This window comes from Xenopus tropicalis, chromosome 5 (assembly GCF_000004195.4).
Source record: "Xenopus tropicalis strain Nigerian chromosome 5, UCB_Xtro_10.0, whole genome shotgun sequence".
Taxonomy (NCBI): Eukaryota; Metazoa; Chordata; class Amphibia; order Anura; family Pipidae; genus Xenopus; species Xenopus tropicalis.
The window spans coordinates 73915942-73936230 of record NC_030681.2 but is presented as its reverse complement, the minus strand read 5'-3'; the positions used below and the strand labels follow the sequence as shown (position 1 = coordinate 73936230).

Sequence of the window (20289 nt, the reverse complement as noted above, 5' to 3'; positions counted from 1 at the left end):
ATCATTTGTAAAATGTTGAATTATTTTATTGTAATGGAGTATTAGGGAGATGGTGTTTCCATAATTTGTAGCTTTCTGGTTAATGGGTTTCTGGATAACAGATCTCCTCTACCTGCCCTTTTTTAAATGTATTTCATTATTCTTTCTAATTTGTGGTGACTGTTCATGGAACAGACCTGGAAAAGTAAAACTGATGTTTTTTGTATTGTAAAAGATAAAACTTCTGTTATAAAAATAGCGTAATCCTCTGACACAGAAGTAATACTGTTTGTGTGACTTTTTTGTTATTCTGCTACTTTGTAGATATAAATGTAACCCTATCCACACCATTTCTGGCACTTTTGACAGTGTTACACACAGTGGTATTGGGAGAGACTGGGTACCTGGTACTTATTAGTGCAGTGCCTCCACCTAGCGGGATCCGGGAGTGCATCTACGGGTGGCCCCACTAGGAACAATGATAATGCACATACAGTACTTGATAAACTAATAAACTTTTATCTGAAATTAAAGGGGAAACTGATAACACTCCTAACAATGGCAATAAGGGCCTTACTAACTACCTCTGCCAGCGCAAGCTATCTCACTAACTGTGTAAAGTTTTTTAGCTCAGTCCAAAGGGAACAGTCTATTTACTGTAAATCTTTGAGTGCTCCTTTAGTACTATCACTTTAATTATACTCACTCCAGAAATTTCTGTGGATGCTTTACCCAGAACCTTCAGGCGAGTCCAGCACTTACAGACAAGCAGTGCGGCTACTAACCCCTTTAACTACTCAGATGGGATCCTCCTGCAGTTTGTTCCTCCAGTCAGGACTCCTCACAGGATTTCTGTCTCTCCAGGTACAGGATCTCCCTTCCCGGTACCAGCCTGTTCCGTATTTATTATGCTGTGTAAAACTAATTCGCCAAAAAAATGGAGTAAAAAGCTGTGTAAAGTAAATGGAAAAAGTCACCGTCTGAACGCCGGATATTATGCCGGATATTACGCCGTTATTTTCCATAAGTTCCGGTGGAAGAAAAAAATTACGCCGATTTTACAACGTTTTTACACGGCGAAGCCTGGCGGATTTTCTTGCCGTTTTTTACACAGCATAATAAATATGCCCCAATATGTAATACATACAGTATGCACACATGTACACGTGCTAGAAATTTGGTGGGTCACTCACATCAAATAAGTCTAATGGCTTAAGGTGAACCTGGGTCTATTTTAGTTGTTGATCTATGTCTGGAGCATATATCTGCAAAAATACTTGAATAAAATGGACTATTCGGTAATATGTCTAAAAGTTTCCCATGGTTGTTTACCAAATGCAACAGACAAGCAGATAACATTTATTGCTGGATATCCAGTGACTTTGTTAGATTTGGTTAGTCTGATATCTGCCTGCATGGGGCTTTTATGTAAAACAATTCAATCTGTGCAAATTTGCACATTGTACCCATCACGTGTGTGGACCACAATCACAAGGGATATGATCAGGCCTTACAATGTTTAAGCAGTTTAAGTACTATTGAATTCAATTACCAGATGAGCACTGCTTTATTTGATCATAGCTTTTTATGTGGCCTGAGGAATTTTTTTTCAAGAAAAAACATCTAAATATAGCGCACCTACCACAGGCTGAATAAGGATCTCTAAAAGAATGTCCTGAAAGCTAAAGATAGCTACAAGTCTGATGGTAGATTTCAGTAATTAGATAATTTATGTTAGTTGCTTAGTTCTGAGATATTATAGTGGAATCTTCACACTGAAATACTGACTTGCAATTATTTACAAACTCTGGATAAATCCAAACACATCTTACATACATCGGATCAAATCCTGTTTATTACTTTGTATAGGAAGAAATAATGCATTAGTCAATGAATCCAGTATCAAGAAACCTAAATTTCATTTCTGGGATCAAAGCAAATAATTTAATATTCTTGTAGCAAACAACTTATAAATCTTCTTCAACTTATATCTATCTATATGATTTTTTATTTTAAAATAAATCAATCATATACTGTATATACTCGAGTATAAGCCTAGTTTTTCAGCACCCAAAATGTGCTGAAAAAAGTCACCCTCGGCTTATACTCAAGTCAGGTGCCATGGGTCCCTCTAGACTAGCACCCTCTGTCCTTTGTGTGCAAATTAGGCCACCCGCAACCAGACCCTCCAGTGCCCTGGCCTAGGCTCCCACTAGCAATTCTTATTTCCCCTTACATCTCCTCCAGGACCGGGTCTGCTGCCAGTTTGCCAATGTGCAATGAGCATGGAGTAGTACTCATATTGTTTTTGTTGACCCTCTTCTCCGCTTACAGAGCTAGTTTACTGTTTTTCTTTGAAATAAATATTGAAAAACATATATCCCACTGATGCCTCAATTAATGTAATTTTATTGGTATTTATTTTGATTATTAAAACTTAGCAGTAGCGGCTGCATTTCCCACCCTAGGCTTATACTCGAGTCAATAAGTTTTTCCAGTTTTCTTAGGTAAAATTAGGTACCTCGGCTTATATTCGGATCGGCTTATACTCGAGTATATACGGTATACAGGTATCGCACGCCTTATCCAGAAACCCATTATCCAGAAAGTTCCAAATTACGGAAAGGCCATCTCCCATAGACTCCATTTTAATCAAATAATTAACATTTTTAAAAATGATTTCCTTTTTCTCTAGAGTAATAAAACAGTACCTTGTACTTGATCACAACTAATATATAATTAATCCTTATTGGAGGCAAAACAATCCTATTACATTTAATTACTGTTTAAATAATGTTTTTAGCAGACTTTAGGTAGGAGATCCGAATTACGGAAAGACCCCTTATCCGGAAAACCCCAGGTCCCGAGCATTCTGGATAATAGGCCCCATACCTGTATTTAGTTCAGTATGTGGGTAATATTATAGTGAAATATTTGAAAAAAAATGAAATACTTGATTCAGAAGCACTACTATAGTTCATATAAATAAGCAGCTGTGTGGCCATTCAATTACTAAGCGGAAAAAAAGGCACAGGTCGGATAGCAGATAAAATATATAGAATACAATGGTTTCTGTGTAAGAACTAAACCCATTGGATTCTACAGAACCTATTGTTTATCTGCTGTGTGACCTGTGCCATTTAGCTGTATTTCAATGAATGACTGCACTGTTGGCTACACAGTAGTGTATTTATATAAACTATAGTGCTTCTGAAGCAAACACACCAGTTTTACCAGCGCAGAGCAACAGTACATTATATTTGAATTACTTTCAAAATATTTTTTAATTTTTTTTTTTTTTAAATGTTGCTATTCATTTGCCACAACTTGTTTGCAGATTGTGTCTTGAGATCAGTTCTACCCTGGACACTGTATGCAAGAAGTTAGCATGTTCTTCTTGTGTTAGTGTCTGTTTCCCCTCACCCTTCAGAAACATACAGGCAGGTTAATTGGCTCCTGATGAAAAATGGACCCTTGTGTGTGTTGTGTAGATGTCTCTTAACTTTCCATGGCAACCTCCAATAAAATGAAGCTTAAATATTTATTAGATCTTGTAAAGTAAACACACAAAGTGCACAAGTGGAGGCTAGCAAGACATTACATTTAAAGGAAGGGAGGGCCATTGGGGACTTGAAAGTTTAAAAAAAGTGAAACAGATAAATAAATAATGAAAGCTATATTATTTAAAGCATATTAATTAAAATGTGTAATCCATCTTTACCCGTAGCTGTACCAACAATTTCTTTGAGGATGTATTTGTTCTATAAAATGTCTAATAATTAGGTTTCTTTTTCTCTTTCAGGGGAGGAAAATTTATTGGCGATTTTGAAAAGGAGATGGTGGAAGTACATGTTTTTAGGAATCATAGACATAGAAGCCACATATTTGGTGGTAAAAGCTCATCAGTACACCACTTTCATTAGTATACAGGTCAGTGTTTTTCCTTGTATCTTATTCCTTGAATTGTTATGCCAATGTTCTCCGTTGCTCTTCTGCCTCTGTACCCTAGGCCTCTGTACCCTAGGCAGGCCTAATCACTATTGCGCCCTAGGCAAGGCAATTGATTCACTGTGCCTCACAGGAGACAGGTAGAGGCAGGGCATTACAGCTTTCCCAAACTCTCGCAAGAGTTCAAGAAAGCTGTCTTGCCCTGCCTCTTCCTTTCTCTGGTAGGGCGCAGAAGCTTTCTCTGGAGACTCCAGAATTAAAGAAGGGCCAGAACTAGGGGTAATTAGGCAGAAGAGGTTTGTGCCCTGTGCCCCCCAAGTGTTGCGCCTTAGGCACACACCTCTCCTGCCTACCCCTAGTTCCGGCCCTGACCCTAGAAGAGACTCCTAAGGTTAACTCTTATGTCTGGGGCAGCCACAGGTGGTGGCTGGCAGGTTGGATCCTATGTGCAATGTAACCCCCAGAACTCCCTTTAAGGGCAGGACAGCCAAGTGCGGTGAAGCAAAGAAGTTTAATAGAAACTGAACAGAACAAAACAGAAAATACACAGGCCTGTGATGATAGGCAAATAGACAGAGTCTGGTAACAGGCAAGTAGGTCAGGGCTGGCAGAGTACTGGCAAGGTCCGTAAGGCAGGCTGAGGTCAGTGGCAGGCAGCAGGCAAGCAAGGTCAAGGAAACAGGCCGAAGGTCAAAACCAGGGAGATCCACAAAAGACAGGGTACTAGGTGGGGACAGGAGAACTAATGCAGGAATCAGACAGGGACCGCAGGAGTCAGGATGGCAAGATGATCGGGCAACTGGGTGTTGCCCGGAGAAGGTTTATAAAGGCTGCTGATTACTAAAGCAGCAACACATGTGATAAACAAGATGAGTGGAAACAGGCAAAGATGTTGGATGCAGATAAGGGCAACTGACCCCACGTAACTGACCCCACGTAGCTCAAAGAGCCTCCTGTGGCTCAGTAAACAAGTGCACTTGCAGCTCGGCACAAAGTCCAGGGTTGGATTCCCCACAGTTCCTGATACTCTTACATACAGGGACAATGATTTATTAATTCCTCCCATCAATAAGGAATTGTGAACAGGGTTGCCACCCGAATACTAATGCACTGGCTAAATTGGCAATAATACTTGATATCAATGGTGTTATTTATAGGGATATCATACTTATCATTCATTTTAGTCTACACTTGGTTAGCCCAATTAAAGCCAACAGTTGCAATTCTACTCAAATCACCCACCTTTCAGAATGCCCATTTTTGCTACGTTTTTGGGAACAAATCAAGCCTAAATAGGGCCATATGTTGAAACAGATTTATCAAGCATTTAACAAATTAGCTCCATCAACATTTTTAAAAAAAAATACATTAGCTCATACTAAGGAACTCATTAAGCAGAAAAAAATCGATCCAATTAAACTATTAAACAAGATTTATTAGAAAGTAATTGGAAACTATGCCCTGGATGTAGAATTTGCTTTCGCTTTGTATTACAAGTTTTTTTGTAAACCAAGTAATTCAGCTAGAATAGCATCATATATCTATATATTTATATTTATTGGCTTGTCTGTGTTAAAATAAAATATCAAGTATATTTTCTAATGCAATGGATCCTCAAGGGCAAAATTAAAAAGAAAATTATAGACTTTAGCTCTTAAAATGAACAATATACATATAGGAGCCTTTTTTAAATTCAATAACCAACCTACATAGTTACATAGTTACATAGGGTTGAAAAAAGACCAGAGTCCATCAAGTTCAACCCATCCAAGTAAACCCAGTACACACAACCCACACCTACCAATCTATACACTCACATACATAAACTATATATACAACCACTAGTACTAACTGTAGATATTAGTATCACAATAGCCTTGGATATTCTCATTGTTCAAGAACTCATCCAGGCCCCTCTTAAAGGCATTAACAGAATCTGCCATTACCACATCACTAGGAAGGGCATTCCACAACCTCACTGCCCTCACCGTGAAAAACCACCTATGCTGCTTCAAATGGAAGCTCCGTTCCTCTAATCTAAAGGGGTGACCTCTGGTACGTTGATTGTTTTTATGGGAAAAAAGAACACCCCCCAACTGCCTATAATCCCCTCTAATGTACTTGTACAGAGTAATGATGTCCCCTCGCAAGCGACTCTTTTCCAGAGAAAACAACCCCAACCTCGACAGTCTAACCTCATAGTTTAAATCTTCCATCCCCTTTACCAGTTTAGTTGCAGTCTCTGCACTCTCTCCAGCTCATTAATATCCTTCTTAAGGACTGGAGCCCAAAACTGCACTGCATACTCAAGGTGAGGCCTTACCAGGGACCTATAAAGAGGCAAAATTATGTTCTCATCCCTTGAGTCAATGCCCTTTTTTATACAGCACTTTATTTGCTTTAGTAGCCATAGAATGACACTGCCTGGAATTAGACAACCCCTAGATCCTTCTCCATTAAGGATACCCCCAACACACTACCATTCAGTAGATAGTTCACGTTTATATTATTTCTACCAAAGTGCATAACTTTGCACTTATCAACACTGAACCTCATTTTCCAGTTTGCTGCAGTTTTCCAATTTTGTCAAATTGCTCTGCAAAGTGGCAGCATCCTGCATGGAACTTATAGTTTTGCACAATTTTGTGTCATCAGCAAAAATAGAAACAGTACTCTCTATGCCCCCCTCCAGGTCATTAATAAACAAGTTAAAAAGCAAAGGACCAAGGACTGACCCCTGCGGTACTCCACTAACCACACTGGTCCAATTAGAAAATGTTCCATTTACCACCACTCTTTGTAATCTATCCTTCAGCCAGTTCTCTATCCAATTACAAATATTATGTTCTAGGCCAATATTCCTTAATTTGATCATTAACCTTCTGTGAGGTACTGTATCAAACGCTTTAGCAAAGTCCAAGTATATGACATCAACTGCCATTCCAGCATCAAGGTTCCTACTCACCTCCTCATAAAAGGCGACTAAATTAGTCTGGCAAGATCTGTTACACATAAAACCATGCTGGCACAAACTAATAGTATTGTGAACTGCAATGTATTCAAGTACCCTATCCCTTATTACCCCTTCCAGAAGCTTTCCTACTACTGATGTCAGACTAACAGGCCTATAGTTTTCAGGCTGAGAACGGGATCCCTTTTTAAATAAAGGCACCACATTAGCAATTCGCCAGTCTCTCACCATGCCAGACCTCAACGAATCCTGAAAAATTAAGTGAAGAGGCTTGGCAATCACAGCGCTCAGCTCATTTAATACCCTGGGATGAATTCCATCCCAACTTAGGGGCATATTTATTATGCTGTGTAAAAAACGGCGAGAAAATTCGCCATACATCGCCAGGCTTCGCTGTGTAAGAATGGTGTAAAATTCACAAAGTTTCTGGGGGAAAGTAGCAAAAGTTATAAAGGACAGAACAAATCTGGTACTTCAACTAGACCCAACAGTAACCCTGCTAAATCAAGTTTAGGATCTATCACCTAAAAGGGCTGAAAGAACACTACTTCAGATGATATGTATGTATGCCAAAAAAACGATTGCCCTATACTGGAAGTCGCCAGATGGCCCCAGAGTGGCAGCATGGGAATCTATGATAAATAAGGCTATACCCCTATACAAACTAACTTACATAAGGAGGGGGTGCCCTCAAAAATTTGATAAAATATGGTCATCATGGATAGACACAGACCCCCCCTAAACACTGGAGACAAGGGAAGACCCCAACCCCAAACCCTCCTCTTGGATAATCTTTATACATAGATATAAGGTTAAAAAAATAAAAAAAACGCAATAACAACACTTCACTAAGACCCAGAAATATAGGCCAATAGCCAAATAAAGGTTGAAAGGTGAATAGCACACGTAATAATAAAAGGAAGACACTGCAAAGTTGTTATTGTTATGTTAGTAATTTACTTTATTTACTTTCTGTACAACTGTACAATGAACAGATGCCTACTGAAACAATTTATTGTAAAATATGTGCATTGAATTTTCAATAAAAGAATTGTTAAAAAAAAAAAAGAATGGTGTAAAATCGGCGTAATTCTTTTACGCATTTTTTTTCCACCAGAACTTGCGGAAATAGTGGTGTAAAATCTGGTGTTCAGACGGCGATCTTTTACATTTATTTTACACAGCTTTTTACACCATTTTTTCGGCGAATTAGTTTTAGTGGAGTTTTGTTAATTACTTAGCTATTACCTTTCGATTTGTGTAACTTTTTTGCAGCAAAATAGTTGAAAATTTGCCTTGTGACTATGGAAGTGATTTAATAATATACAAAATATGGGTCTAACAGTAGGAAACTTAACTTGTCAATGCATATAAAGGTTATCTGGTTTAGGCCACAAGTGGATTTCTGCCTGATTTGTCTATGTAAATAATGTATCATATCAGATTGATCTGAACGCTCAGCTCTCATTGTACTTCATGATGTAGTTTGATTTTTATTTACTCAATCACAAAGTACCTTGGATCTATTTTATTTACAGTAAACTCATTTTGCCTCAAAAGGTGGATAAAAGCTTTTCAATTTTATGGGACACTCTCAATGGGGGTATGTTACATAATTACACATATTTATACTAAACTAAATGTATATCTTGAGATCACTGTAGCCTTGCGGTCATCCAGGTCACTCTTACAACTCCCCTGCCCTCACTTTGAAGACTCATTCATGTTCCTTTAAATTAAAGTTTAAATACTCCAGTCTAAAGGGGTGGACTCTCCCTGGCATCTTTTCTCTAGCGAAAAGTAACAACTTTGATGTCAATAAAAATAAATAGTTAGCATTTCAAACAAAGCAATTTTACATTTCAGGCTGGAGAGAAAGCAAAACAGAGACAAAAAACTACACTTAGAAACATCAATTACAGAATTGTTTAGATAACATTTATCTCCAAGGTGTAGTTCAGTCTTTGTTATTCTGTAACATTTATATGGAAATGCTTAATGCAGGATAAGGCCAGAATATTAAAAATGCTGGAATATGTAAATGTTTACATTTATTTCAAGAGAAAACGTAAAACTGTTATAACATTGCTTATATTAATGGCATATAGTACCCAGTGCAAATACCTATATTGGCGCTAGACTCTATTTCCTGGTCTTCTGGAGCCTTAAAGATTCTATTAATGCCTTTAAAGGAGAAGGAAAGTCATTTTGGCATTTTACTACCAATAGATTTGTCACATTAGTGCCACCTAGAACAATATATTTATTCTGCAGAAAACATTACCATACCTGATTAAACAGCTTTAGAAGCTTTCTCAGTTTGCTTAAAAGGAACAGTAACACCAAAAAATTAAATTGTTTTAAAATAATTAAAATATAATGTACTTCTGCCCTGCACTGGTACAACTGGTGTGTTTGCCTCTGAAAGACAACTATAGTTTATATAAACAAAGCTGCTGTGTAGCCATGGGGGCAGCCATTCAAAGGAGAAAAGGCACAGGTTACTTAGCAGATAACAGATAAGCTCTGTAGAATAATATGGGTTTTATCTGTTATCTGCTAAGTAAGCTGTGCCTTTTCTCCTTTGAATGGCTGCCCCCATGGCTGCACAGCAGCTTTATTTATATAAACACATATAAACACATATAAACACAGAGGCAAACACACCAGTTGTACCAGTGCATTATACTGTAGAACTTTTATACACTTTCATTTTTTAGTGTTACTGTTCCTTTAAGACAGCAGCTGCCATTTTAAGCAGCTGCCTTCCTGCAGTTATAGCTGAGATCATACATTCCTAAAGGAGGGGGGAGGGAGTTGTTAGCATTCTGGTGGGAGGGGGGAGCAGGAGAGGGGAGAGAACTGCGCAGACACTGGCCATGGGAATTAAGGATGTTTCTGAGAGAGGAAGTCAGACACTGGAACATCATGTTTACAAAAAAAGAGACAAGAAATCATCTGTTTCTTTTGATGGAGGACAAAGTGCAGCTTTACTGACTTATGGCTGTATTTCCATAGACCTTTCTGATAAAGCTTACTTAGTTTTTACCTTTACTTCTCTTTTAAGAGTGGCATTTTAAGCATTATATCCAAGGCTATTGTGATCTAAAGCAAGTAGATTAGTAAGTATGGTATGTGTATATATGCGCACTGGGGTTGGTTTGGATTTGGAGGGGTTAAACTTGATGGACTTTGGTGTTTTTTCAACCCAACTTAACTATGTAACTATTTGAAAGTAAATTACAGACTTCCTCTGGCAAATATGCAAATCCTTTTTACCCCCCGCCTCTATATTTGCTGTAACGCCATCTAAAATATTTTCTGCTATTCTAGACATTTTAATTTCATTGCAGTCTTAATTGACATTTTATAAATTCTACCACAAAGCTGGAATGATCTTCTTGTTTCTAATTAGGAGCTTCCCAGCTTCTCACAACAGAAATGGCAGGAGCCAAAAATAGATGATTATTATACGCTGTAAGCAAAGCAAACAAGAATAAACTAAATATAATTAAGGCATCCCAGTCCATATATTGATTTAGGCAATTCCATCAGGACATTTGCTGTACATCATTTCCTCTTTTAACTACAAGCTTTTCTTTTTCATGCTATGCCACGAGCCATGTCTATTTTATGAATGTTAACAAGGGGCAGTATGCACCTATATAGATTTATGCTAAACATAAGCAAAAAACTGGTAAAAACATTTTTATATTTTTTTTCCTTATAAAGCACTAATGGGGAATTGTTATGTTTGCCGCCAAGTCACTCCCCTCGTTAGGGGCAGGGTTAAATGTTTTGGGTTAAATGAGATAATGTTATTATAGATGTAAAAAAAACCTTTTATGAGTATCTCTTTAAAAAGAAAAATAAGCAAGACAATCTGTTTTAAATGTTTGGTTACATGCTTTCCAAGATGGCCTGGAATCCTCAGATAACTACCCATATTCATTGCCACCTACCTATAGATTGCACTTCCAAGTATTGTATATCACCAAATTGTGTACCCTTTTTAGTGAAATATTATAGCCATCCCATACCAACCCTTATATAGTGCCAGAATATTCTACATTGCTTTACAGAGATTACAAATCATTCATATCAGTCCCTGGCTCAGTGCAGCTTACAATCTAAGTAACTTTTTGGCTTAGCAAAAAGTTGATGGGCTCTCAACCCTAACCCGCCTTCTTTTAACCCAAACAGCAAGCTGTCAATCTTTTTATTCCCACATGCAAGGTGTCCATCGTGCCTGTTTCAAAGGTACTAAATCATATATCTCAATTCGTAAAAACATTATTGACTTTCTAAATAAATGTGAAATATTGAACTGCTGGGAATCCTTCAGAATTATCTAATTAGATATTTGATGAATCTGCTCCTTGATCTCAGTTGATATTTGCAATCATCATGGATGGTTTTCAAGCCCGGGCCTAATGCAACAGAACACACAATAGGTTTACATCACTATACCTGGTTTTTATACACTTAATAAAAAATAATATAATGTACAATACGAGGGAACTGTTCCACAAATGCCTATAAATGAAGCACTCAGACAACCTTTAATTTACTGTGTGTTTTTTAACTTCCGTGTATACTCTATATTTCTTTAGAACATACCATGGGTTTTTTATTCAGTAGTATAGATTTCAATGGCCCTTTCAAAAGGATTTTATTTAAAGGGGTGTATTTATTTCCACCTGTCCATATTCAGGCAAACTATTGGATAAACTGCAAGTTAATTCTTGAACTCACTGGCATGTTCTGCCCAAACTCAGACTAGTGAGGAATCTAGGGGAATAGTTACAAATGTAGTGCTCTTCTTTGGGCACTAAAGATTCTAGTGAATCTTCTAGGCAATGTACAGTAGCTACCAGTGGGGAAACTGTAGAGGGGCAGACCCTGCAGTCACAGGGAAGATGTGCCAAGTATAACTTGTCCTTGTGGCCAGTGCCAGCAGATTTAATACGACAGGATAGATGGAGCAGCTTTCTTTGGACCAGTGCCATGACTTTGAAATAAAATGATTGTACTCTGAGGTAGTAGTTATTATAGATGGCAATGCAGATGCATGTGATCAGGTCACAATGACTGTGGTGGCAGGGGTGCATCTGTTACTTTACTAAATGCTGAATAATGCACGTAATTATGTTATATGATAGTTACTGGCCTGATGTAGAGAAGATAACAAGATCAATTAGGTAATAGCAATGCAATAAATGGCACAGTACCTCATGAACTCATCTGCAATTTACAAGGCTTACATTGATACACATTCAGATGTAATGACTGATTCATTATTTGTCTGCATATACATGTTCAGCACTAGCAGCTAATGCTTCATTGGCCACAAGTCAGCATGGTACATTAAAATATTAGCTGGAAGATTAAAAAAAAAGAGAATTACGGTATTTGAGCTGTATCATAGAATGTTTTCAAGAATGTTGTAAGACATAAATGGTTAAATTGAATAATACTGAAAACTGCTCATACATATATATATGTGCATGTGTATTTATCTATCTTTATATGTATATATATATATATATATATACATATACTATATATATATACGACAGGTAATAGCATCTTTTATGCAAAATGCTTGGTTTTTAGAATAAGGGATGTTTTCATAATTTTGACCACCATACCGTAAGTCTGCTAAAGATCATTTAAATATTACACAAACCCAATAGGAAAGTTTTGCCGCCAATCTGTTTTCATTCAGCTTAGTTACCATCAAGTACAAACTACTGTTTTATTATTAAGAGAAAAAGGAGATTTTTCTTAAAATGGACTCTGTGGGAGATGGCCATCAACCTACATGCTCTGGGGTATGTTGTGATAATAAACAATCCAGTGTACAAGACTTTTGAAAAATAAGCTTTTGGTGCTTTTTAATCTTGCTTATGTGTTCTTTATCAAAGTTAAATTCTGCAACAGGAAAGTGCTCATTCTAGTTTTATAGGATCCATTTATTCAAAACCAGTTATATAATTCATTTAACAACAGCTGACAGGCTGTGGGTTGGGCAGTCCTGTTTTTTTTTCAACTGCTGCTTTTCAGGCAGAGGGGCTTCAGTACTATGTATGTATTTGCACAGACTAGTGGAAAATGTCCACTAGTCGCCATTGCGTTTTTTTCGTATTTTGCGAGATTTTTTCGTCGCCGTCATGACTTTATCGTATTTTGCGCAACTTTTTAGTCGCTGTCGCAATTTTTTTGTATTGAGCAATTGTAAACGGCAGAAAAACCAATACGATTTTTTTGCGACGGCGACGAAAAAGTCGCGACAATTTGCAAAAAAGTCGTGACGGCGACGAATAAGTCGCAACAATTTGCGAAAAAGTCGCGACTGCCACGAAAAATTGCGAACATTCGTGGATTAGTAAATGTGCCGCTATGTGTGCACTGAAAACCTGATCCCATGCCTGTTAGTGCACCAACATATGAGGTACAGAACGACTTTTTTCCGCCAGCGTTAGTAAATATAAATCTTTATCTTTTCTTTATATTTTCACCCCCTACATAAATATTGATATATACATATGTTTTGACATTACACAGTACAATATTATACACCTAGGGGCACATTTACTTACTCACGAACGGGCCGAATGCGTCCGATTGCGTTTGTGATCGTAATGATCGGTATTTGGCGATTTTTCGGAAAATTGTTGCGACTTTTTCGTTGCCATTCCGAATGTTGAGCAAAATCTGGCGATTTTTTCGTAGCGTTACTACTTGCGCGAAAAGTTGCGACTTTTTCGTAGCCTTCGCGCCGAGTACGAAAGATTCGGTTTCATTCAAGCTTCAGTATGGTGACTTTTCTTGGGCCAGGTTGGAGCTGCAGGGTGCCATTGAGTCCTATGGGAGGCTTCCAAAATCATGCTAAGTCTGAAAGTTTCGCCCGCCGCTTACGAGCGCTCAATGTGAAAAAGTCACGACAAGATACGAGCGAATCGTAATGGCTACGAAAAACTTGCGTTTTTCGTGCAAATCGTATTGGTAACGAAAAAGTCGCGGCAATTTCCGAAAAGTCGTAAAGGCGCCGAAAAAATCGCAAAAAATACGAAAAAGTCGCAAAATGTTTGTTTTCCAATCAGAATTTTTCCAATTCGGATTCGTGGGTTAGTAAATGTGCCCCCTAGTGTAAAATGCCACAGCATTTATTGCAAAAGTATGGCACAATGAGCCATCTGAGCTGGCTAGATATAGTTATCTCTTCATACAATACATGCAGGGCACTCTCTATGACAGCGCTCATTTAGTGCTTCAGTCACTTCAGCTGTCATAGAGGGCAATGGAGGGTGATTCCATTGCCCATGACATGACTTCACACAGTGAGATATAACAACAGACAACTGTATATGGATATCAGTACTAGCATTATCTAGACTCTGAAAAATAAAAGTCCTGTATGTTTAATTCATATGGTACCATGGTAACATCATCTCAGGGAAATAATTACACAGTCAGTTTATCAAGGAAGCACTGTGTGAAGTGATTGCCATTTAGACATGGTGTGACAAAACTTTCCACCAATTAGGAGCATACAACGCTTGTTGTCTTAAAGATTGACAGGCAAGTCTAATATTAGATTTTTTAATTGCCATTTAAAAGATAATGCAGTGATTATTCCATCACTATCTTTATATTATTCAAAGTTGGAATTTCTGTGAGAGCTTTTTTTTTTAACATTTTGCAGATATCCATCATAGGAGACACCCTTTTTGTGCCATGTTCTTTCTATATTGCCACACCCCATGTTTCCAGTAACATAGAGGAGTAGTCAGGTGCCTTGGGTGCAAATAAGGGTGGATTTGACCCCCCTCCCAAAAAAAAAATCATGCATGTTTTCTTTTCTCTCACACCATAATGAGCATTCTGCATGTAGCGCTGGGACCAGTGGTTGGTGTTGTCTGACCTTGAGTGGCTGTATCTCTTGGCCCATCTCTTGCACCATATCCTATGGCGGGCTGCTTAGCACCAGCTGATGCTGTCCTCTACACCTTGCATCAGATTTCTATTAACTGGCATGAGGTGCAAAGCGTAGATCCAGGATGACTTTTTAAATGATTTATAAAACATTATAGTAATATAGTTAGTTAGGTTGAAAAAAGACATTCATCCATCACGTTCAATCATAATGTCTATAAATAACCTGCCTAACTGCTAGTTGGTCCAGAGGAAGGCAAAAAAAAACATCTAAAGCCTCTTTCATTTGTTGCAGAGGAAAAAAAAAATCCTTCCTGACTCCATGATGGTATATAAAGTGAAAAATTGGCTGAATTTGATAAAATCTAAACAATTTCTCAACACTAAAGTGCAATGTGTAAGAGATATATATACTGCATTTCTATGTGCCACATAAATCGTTCATTTTCTGCATATTGTAGTTATACATTTGGGTAGGGTGTGTCATATGACTGTAGAAAATGACATAATATTGTTAATTAACTAATTGTGCTACTCTTTTTCTGTATCTTAATATGACCCCTTGGCAGCTCTTACTCAAGCATAGATGCAAGGGGAATGCGCACATGATCCTTATTTTAAACATTCCATTGTAAGACTTGGTTGGGTATGCTTTGCCTTCCTGCAGTAATTACGGTTCATTTCTATGGATGAGGTAGAGTTGCATAGTCAGATTGTAATTATTTTTTGGCAGTTCGGGTTGGCATAAATCAAAATGACAAAACAGGGTAGCAGAGAGGTAATACAAAAAATGATGGTAAAATAGGGATATAACAGGGAACTGCTGTTTGTCTCTCTTCTCTTATGTATCAGTGTTGCATAGATAATATCCAGCGACATTGTTCTGTTGGAGCCTGTAGTGTTCTGCAATATCACCTTTAGTGTCACACTAAGCATTTTCTCCCCAGCATATCTATTTCAGAGAGGGAAAAAGCGGACCTGCTTCCTTCTGTCCCAGCATTAGTGTGCACTGACCACAGTATCTGTTAGTGATATAAATTCACAACTATGTTTGGGATTCAGAAATTTTTGCAGGATTAGACCAAACTAAATCTGATAGTAACTAAACTTTTTGTTACTATACTTGCTCTATTTGACTGCATATAACAGATGGATAGACTGGCCTTAACAGAATGATTTTACATTTTTTTATGAGATTAGGGCTCAAGTCATCCTGAAGTGCATAGGCACCTCTCATCTCTAAAGCTGGCCACACACGTGGAGATTTTCGATCAAAAATCGAAAGATCATTCCAGCCCTCCACTGACATTCAGGGCTGAATTGTCAGATAAGGAGGTAGAAACATTAGGATTTCTACCTCCTTCTGTCGATTCAGCCCTGAAGGCAGATTTTGCTCAGACGCCTTCAATGGTGCCTGATCAAAATCTTATTTAACCCACCTGGCGGCGAGTCAACCGATATGAGCAGCCTCCTGCGATATCGGTTGCCTCGCCAAGTTGCCATACACGCACTGAATATCGTACGAAACGATGTTTCATACGATACTATCGGTGCGTGTATGGCCAGCTTAACTCTGGGCCTGAGAAATGGTTAAAAACACAGAATTTCACTACTTTGTTCCATTTTATCTATATGAGTTTGATTTCTCTAGGAAAAGTACATAGCTGTTTGCAATACAGGTATGGGAACAGTTATCCAGAATGCTTGGGACCTGGGGTTTTCTGGATAATGGATCTTTCTTTAATTTGGATCTCCATAATTTAAATCTTCTAAAACACATTAAATAAGACCAGTAGGATTGTTTTGCCTCTAATATGGATTAATTATAGCTTAGTTGGGATCAAGTACAAGGTACTGTTTTATTATAACAGAGGAAAAGGAAATTATTTTTAAAATGTTGAATTATTTGATTAAAATGGAGCCTACAGGAGATGGCCTTCCTGTAATTTGGCTCTTTTTGAGTAAGGGGTTTCCTGATAAGAGATACCATAGCTGTAGTATAATGTAGTACAATATGTACATTTGATATATTTTTATGATTATTATTATCTGTGAACTATACGCTAGTTTTTCTGTTTAGCGGCACATGCACAACCCATGTTTTAGGGCTCTTATTCAGTTTTCTTTGCTATTTGTAGAGATAATAGATTAACTACGTTCACCTATTTCCCTCTGCTTTTCCCTTTGTTGAATACAAATGTATATACAGGTATGGAAACCCCTTTATCCAGAAACCTCTTGTTGACTCCATTCTAATCATTCTAATCAACTATACCTCATACTTGATCTTAACTAAGATATAATTAATCCTTATTGGAGGTAAAAGAATCCTATTGGGTTTATTTAATGTGCAAATGATTTTTACCAGGTTTAAGGTATGGTGATCCGAATTACAAAATGAACCCTTATCAGGAAGCTCCCAGGTCCTGAGCATTCTGGATAACAGGTCCCATATAACTGTCTGTATAATTTGGACAGTGCTGATTGAATTAGTATTATGAAGGCATCCCCTCGCTGATAAAATTACTTCCTGAATGTTTAATCTGCATGCTATTTTTTTTTTTATAAAGAATGTAATCCAAAAATATGAAAAGAATATACAGTTATCGGTTTATTCTACTTCCAGTTACAGAAGAACTGGAAGTAGAATGAATTTTTAAAATGTTCCTGTGGGCATTTAAAACATTGAGACTGTGACAACACTGTTGATATAAGGCAGGTATTTCCCTTATGAAGAAGTACATTTATAATTTAAAAAAGGAAGCATGAGATCCTTTTCATCTATGCATGACAGATTGTCAAGACTGCACAGCTTGTGGCCATGTTGTCCTACAAATCTGCAGTTAATCAGTTGGGTTTCTCTGCAAGCGAAATAGTAAATAAGGAGAATGGAGTTTTGGAATCAGGTTTACATAGTTATATAATTGGGCTGGCACCAAATTGTCTCTGTTTGTCCCACTGGGTCAACAAAATACTTTTTTAAAATCTTAAAAGAATACTGTAGGGTGCTGTAACGTCTAGTTACAAAACCAGCACAAATAGTTTTTCCTCTGTGCCTCTTTAATAAATGGTTTGTGTATGGGCTAACATATGTAGTGACTTAGCTGCCAGTGGAAAAATATTATACTGCAGAATGAAAACTTCCATTCTTATTGCTAGGCAAATGCTTACTTCCGTGTGCCTTTTATTACAGTCATCGTGGTGATGCCCTGCAATATATCTTTTCCTACATTACTTATTAAACCTTCCCTACAATGTAATTATTTTCTCCTTGTTTTTTCAGTTACTGAATTGTTTTGTCATTCCTGTGGTCATATTACTCTCCTGGTTTTTCTTACTGGTGCGATATAAAGTTTTACATTTCATTGGTGCCATTGCCTGTATATTAGGCATTGGCTGCATGGCAGGAGCTGACGTTCTTATGGGAAGACAACAAAAAGGAGGTAAGATTTGCAAACGTTTTCCAAAATATAAGCAGTTCCTTTAGTGTTCTGTACAACCTGCTTTTGTTTTTATTCATTTTATTTTCTAATTGACTGTTATGTAGTGTCTAATATAAAGGTACAAACTCAAACTGTATGAACAATATAACCTATTTTCTATTTATAAGACCTTGTAGCCAAACCTAATATTATCATGATTAAAGGAGAAGGAAAGTCATTTTGGCATTTTACTGCCAATAGATTTGCCACATTAGTGCCACCTAGAACACTATATTTATTCTGCAGAAAGCTTTACCATACCTGAGTAAACAGCCCTGGACACTCCCTCTGTCTGCTGAAGATAGCAGCTGCCATCTTGGTCTCAGTAGCTTCTTTGCTGAAGCTTAGATTACACATTCTAATGGGAGGGGGGAGTAAATTCTTATGAATTCTTATGGGAGGGGGAGAGGGAGAGAGGTGAGAGCTGCACAGACTTGTGCCCCAAACCTAAAGGAGCCTTAAAGAGGAGGAAGTCTGGTACCGAAGAACATGTTCTGGCATTACTGTCAAGGTGGAATAAAGAGAGATGTAGATTGGCATAACACATAGGGGCTGATTCACAAAAGGTTGTAAAAATGAGTGTTATTTTTAGCATGCGTTAAAAATATTATCACTTCTTATATTTGGAGAATTAAGGATCGATTTACAAAAAGGACACTTGTCTGAATTAAAATAGAAAGAAAGGCTAGTAAAGAGTTAATGTCAAGCTGCAGGCATACCTTCAGTTGTCTCAATAGTGCCCTTAAGTCTCCCCATATTTCTCCTGTTCAGATGATCAGAAGCCAAACAGGAAGAAAACACGCTGAGCTGTGTAATAAAGTGCCCATAATGCCTCACTCCTGCACCGAGACCAAGTGTACATGCTCAGTTTGCAAGAGTCAGCTTCCTGCTGATTGGCTCAGAGTGAGTTCTTAGCATTCTTGAGGGAGGGAGGAGCAGGAGAGGGTAGAGAACAGAAAGCTGCGTGTCTCTGGCACATGAATTACAGACACGACAAATCTTTTGATAGAGAAGTCATTGCAGCGTTTCTGTGAGTGCTTATGGCTGTATTTACATAGACCTTTCTGATAAAGCTTACTTAGGTTTTACCTTTCCTTCTCCTTTAAGAAGCAATTTTATTGTTGATATTTATCTTGCGATGACATATTTTTAAGCAATAGTTTAAAGCACGCAATATATTTATGCGTTATGTCGTAGCACACAGTATTAGCGCACGCTATTATGCACGTAAACGTTACTTTCTGAAAACTACTGCTCTGAAAATGACAGGTTCCCTGAAAACTCAAGCATGCTTCACTGATCACATACTTGATTCTCTTCTTCATAATCTAACAAAAATCCGACTGCAAACTCCATCTTGTCTTTCCAAACGCTCACAAACCACAATTTTTTTTAGTAATGCCCACTCCTAGTAGGTGTTAATATTAGCACAAATTTTCGCAATATTTCATGCTTTTAACGCTTAAAATATGTCTGTGAATTATGTGTTAGTATTATTTCTGTTAGATAATTATCGCAATGCGATGGACATAACGCTTTGCGATAATTGAGATCTTTGCGCATGCGATATGAGTATTAACACATACAAAATGACTTTCATCAATCGTTACTTAATTAAGGAACACTTTTTAACGCATAAAACTATGCTTTAAGTGTTACTGCCCTTTTGTGAATCTGCCCCATAGTCTTATCTGTATGATATAAGCAGTTGTAGCTCCCACTTTAATATGTAATCAGTGTGAACATATCCCCTTATAAAGGTTGATGAATTGTAGCAGGAATTTGTTAATATAACATGCAATAGTATAAATATATATGGTTCTTAGCACTCTTGATGGAATGGGAATATTCATACACAGTGCTCAGAGAATGCAGTTTGAGGGTCATGGGGTTGGCATTCCTCCATACATATTAAAAATCCACAATTTATCTACATTTCGCCTCTGACTCTAACGTGTTAGAGATATTTAA

At 37.6% G+C, this 20289-nt stretch overlaps 1 protein-coding gene across 1 annotated transcript in view; it reads left to right on the top strand.

Moving 5' to 3' along the window:
* Nucleotides 1–20289, top strand: part of slc35f1 (solute carrier family 35 member F1) — a 202905-nt gene that overhangs the window by 171843 nt on the left and 10773 nt on the right. The window contains 2 exon segments of the mRNA XM_018094310.2: nucleotides 3782–3909; nucleotides 18120–18279. Of these exon segments, the coding sequence (XP_017949799.2) occupies nucleotides 3782–3909; nucleotides 18120–18279 (288 nt within the window).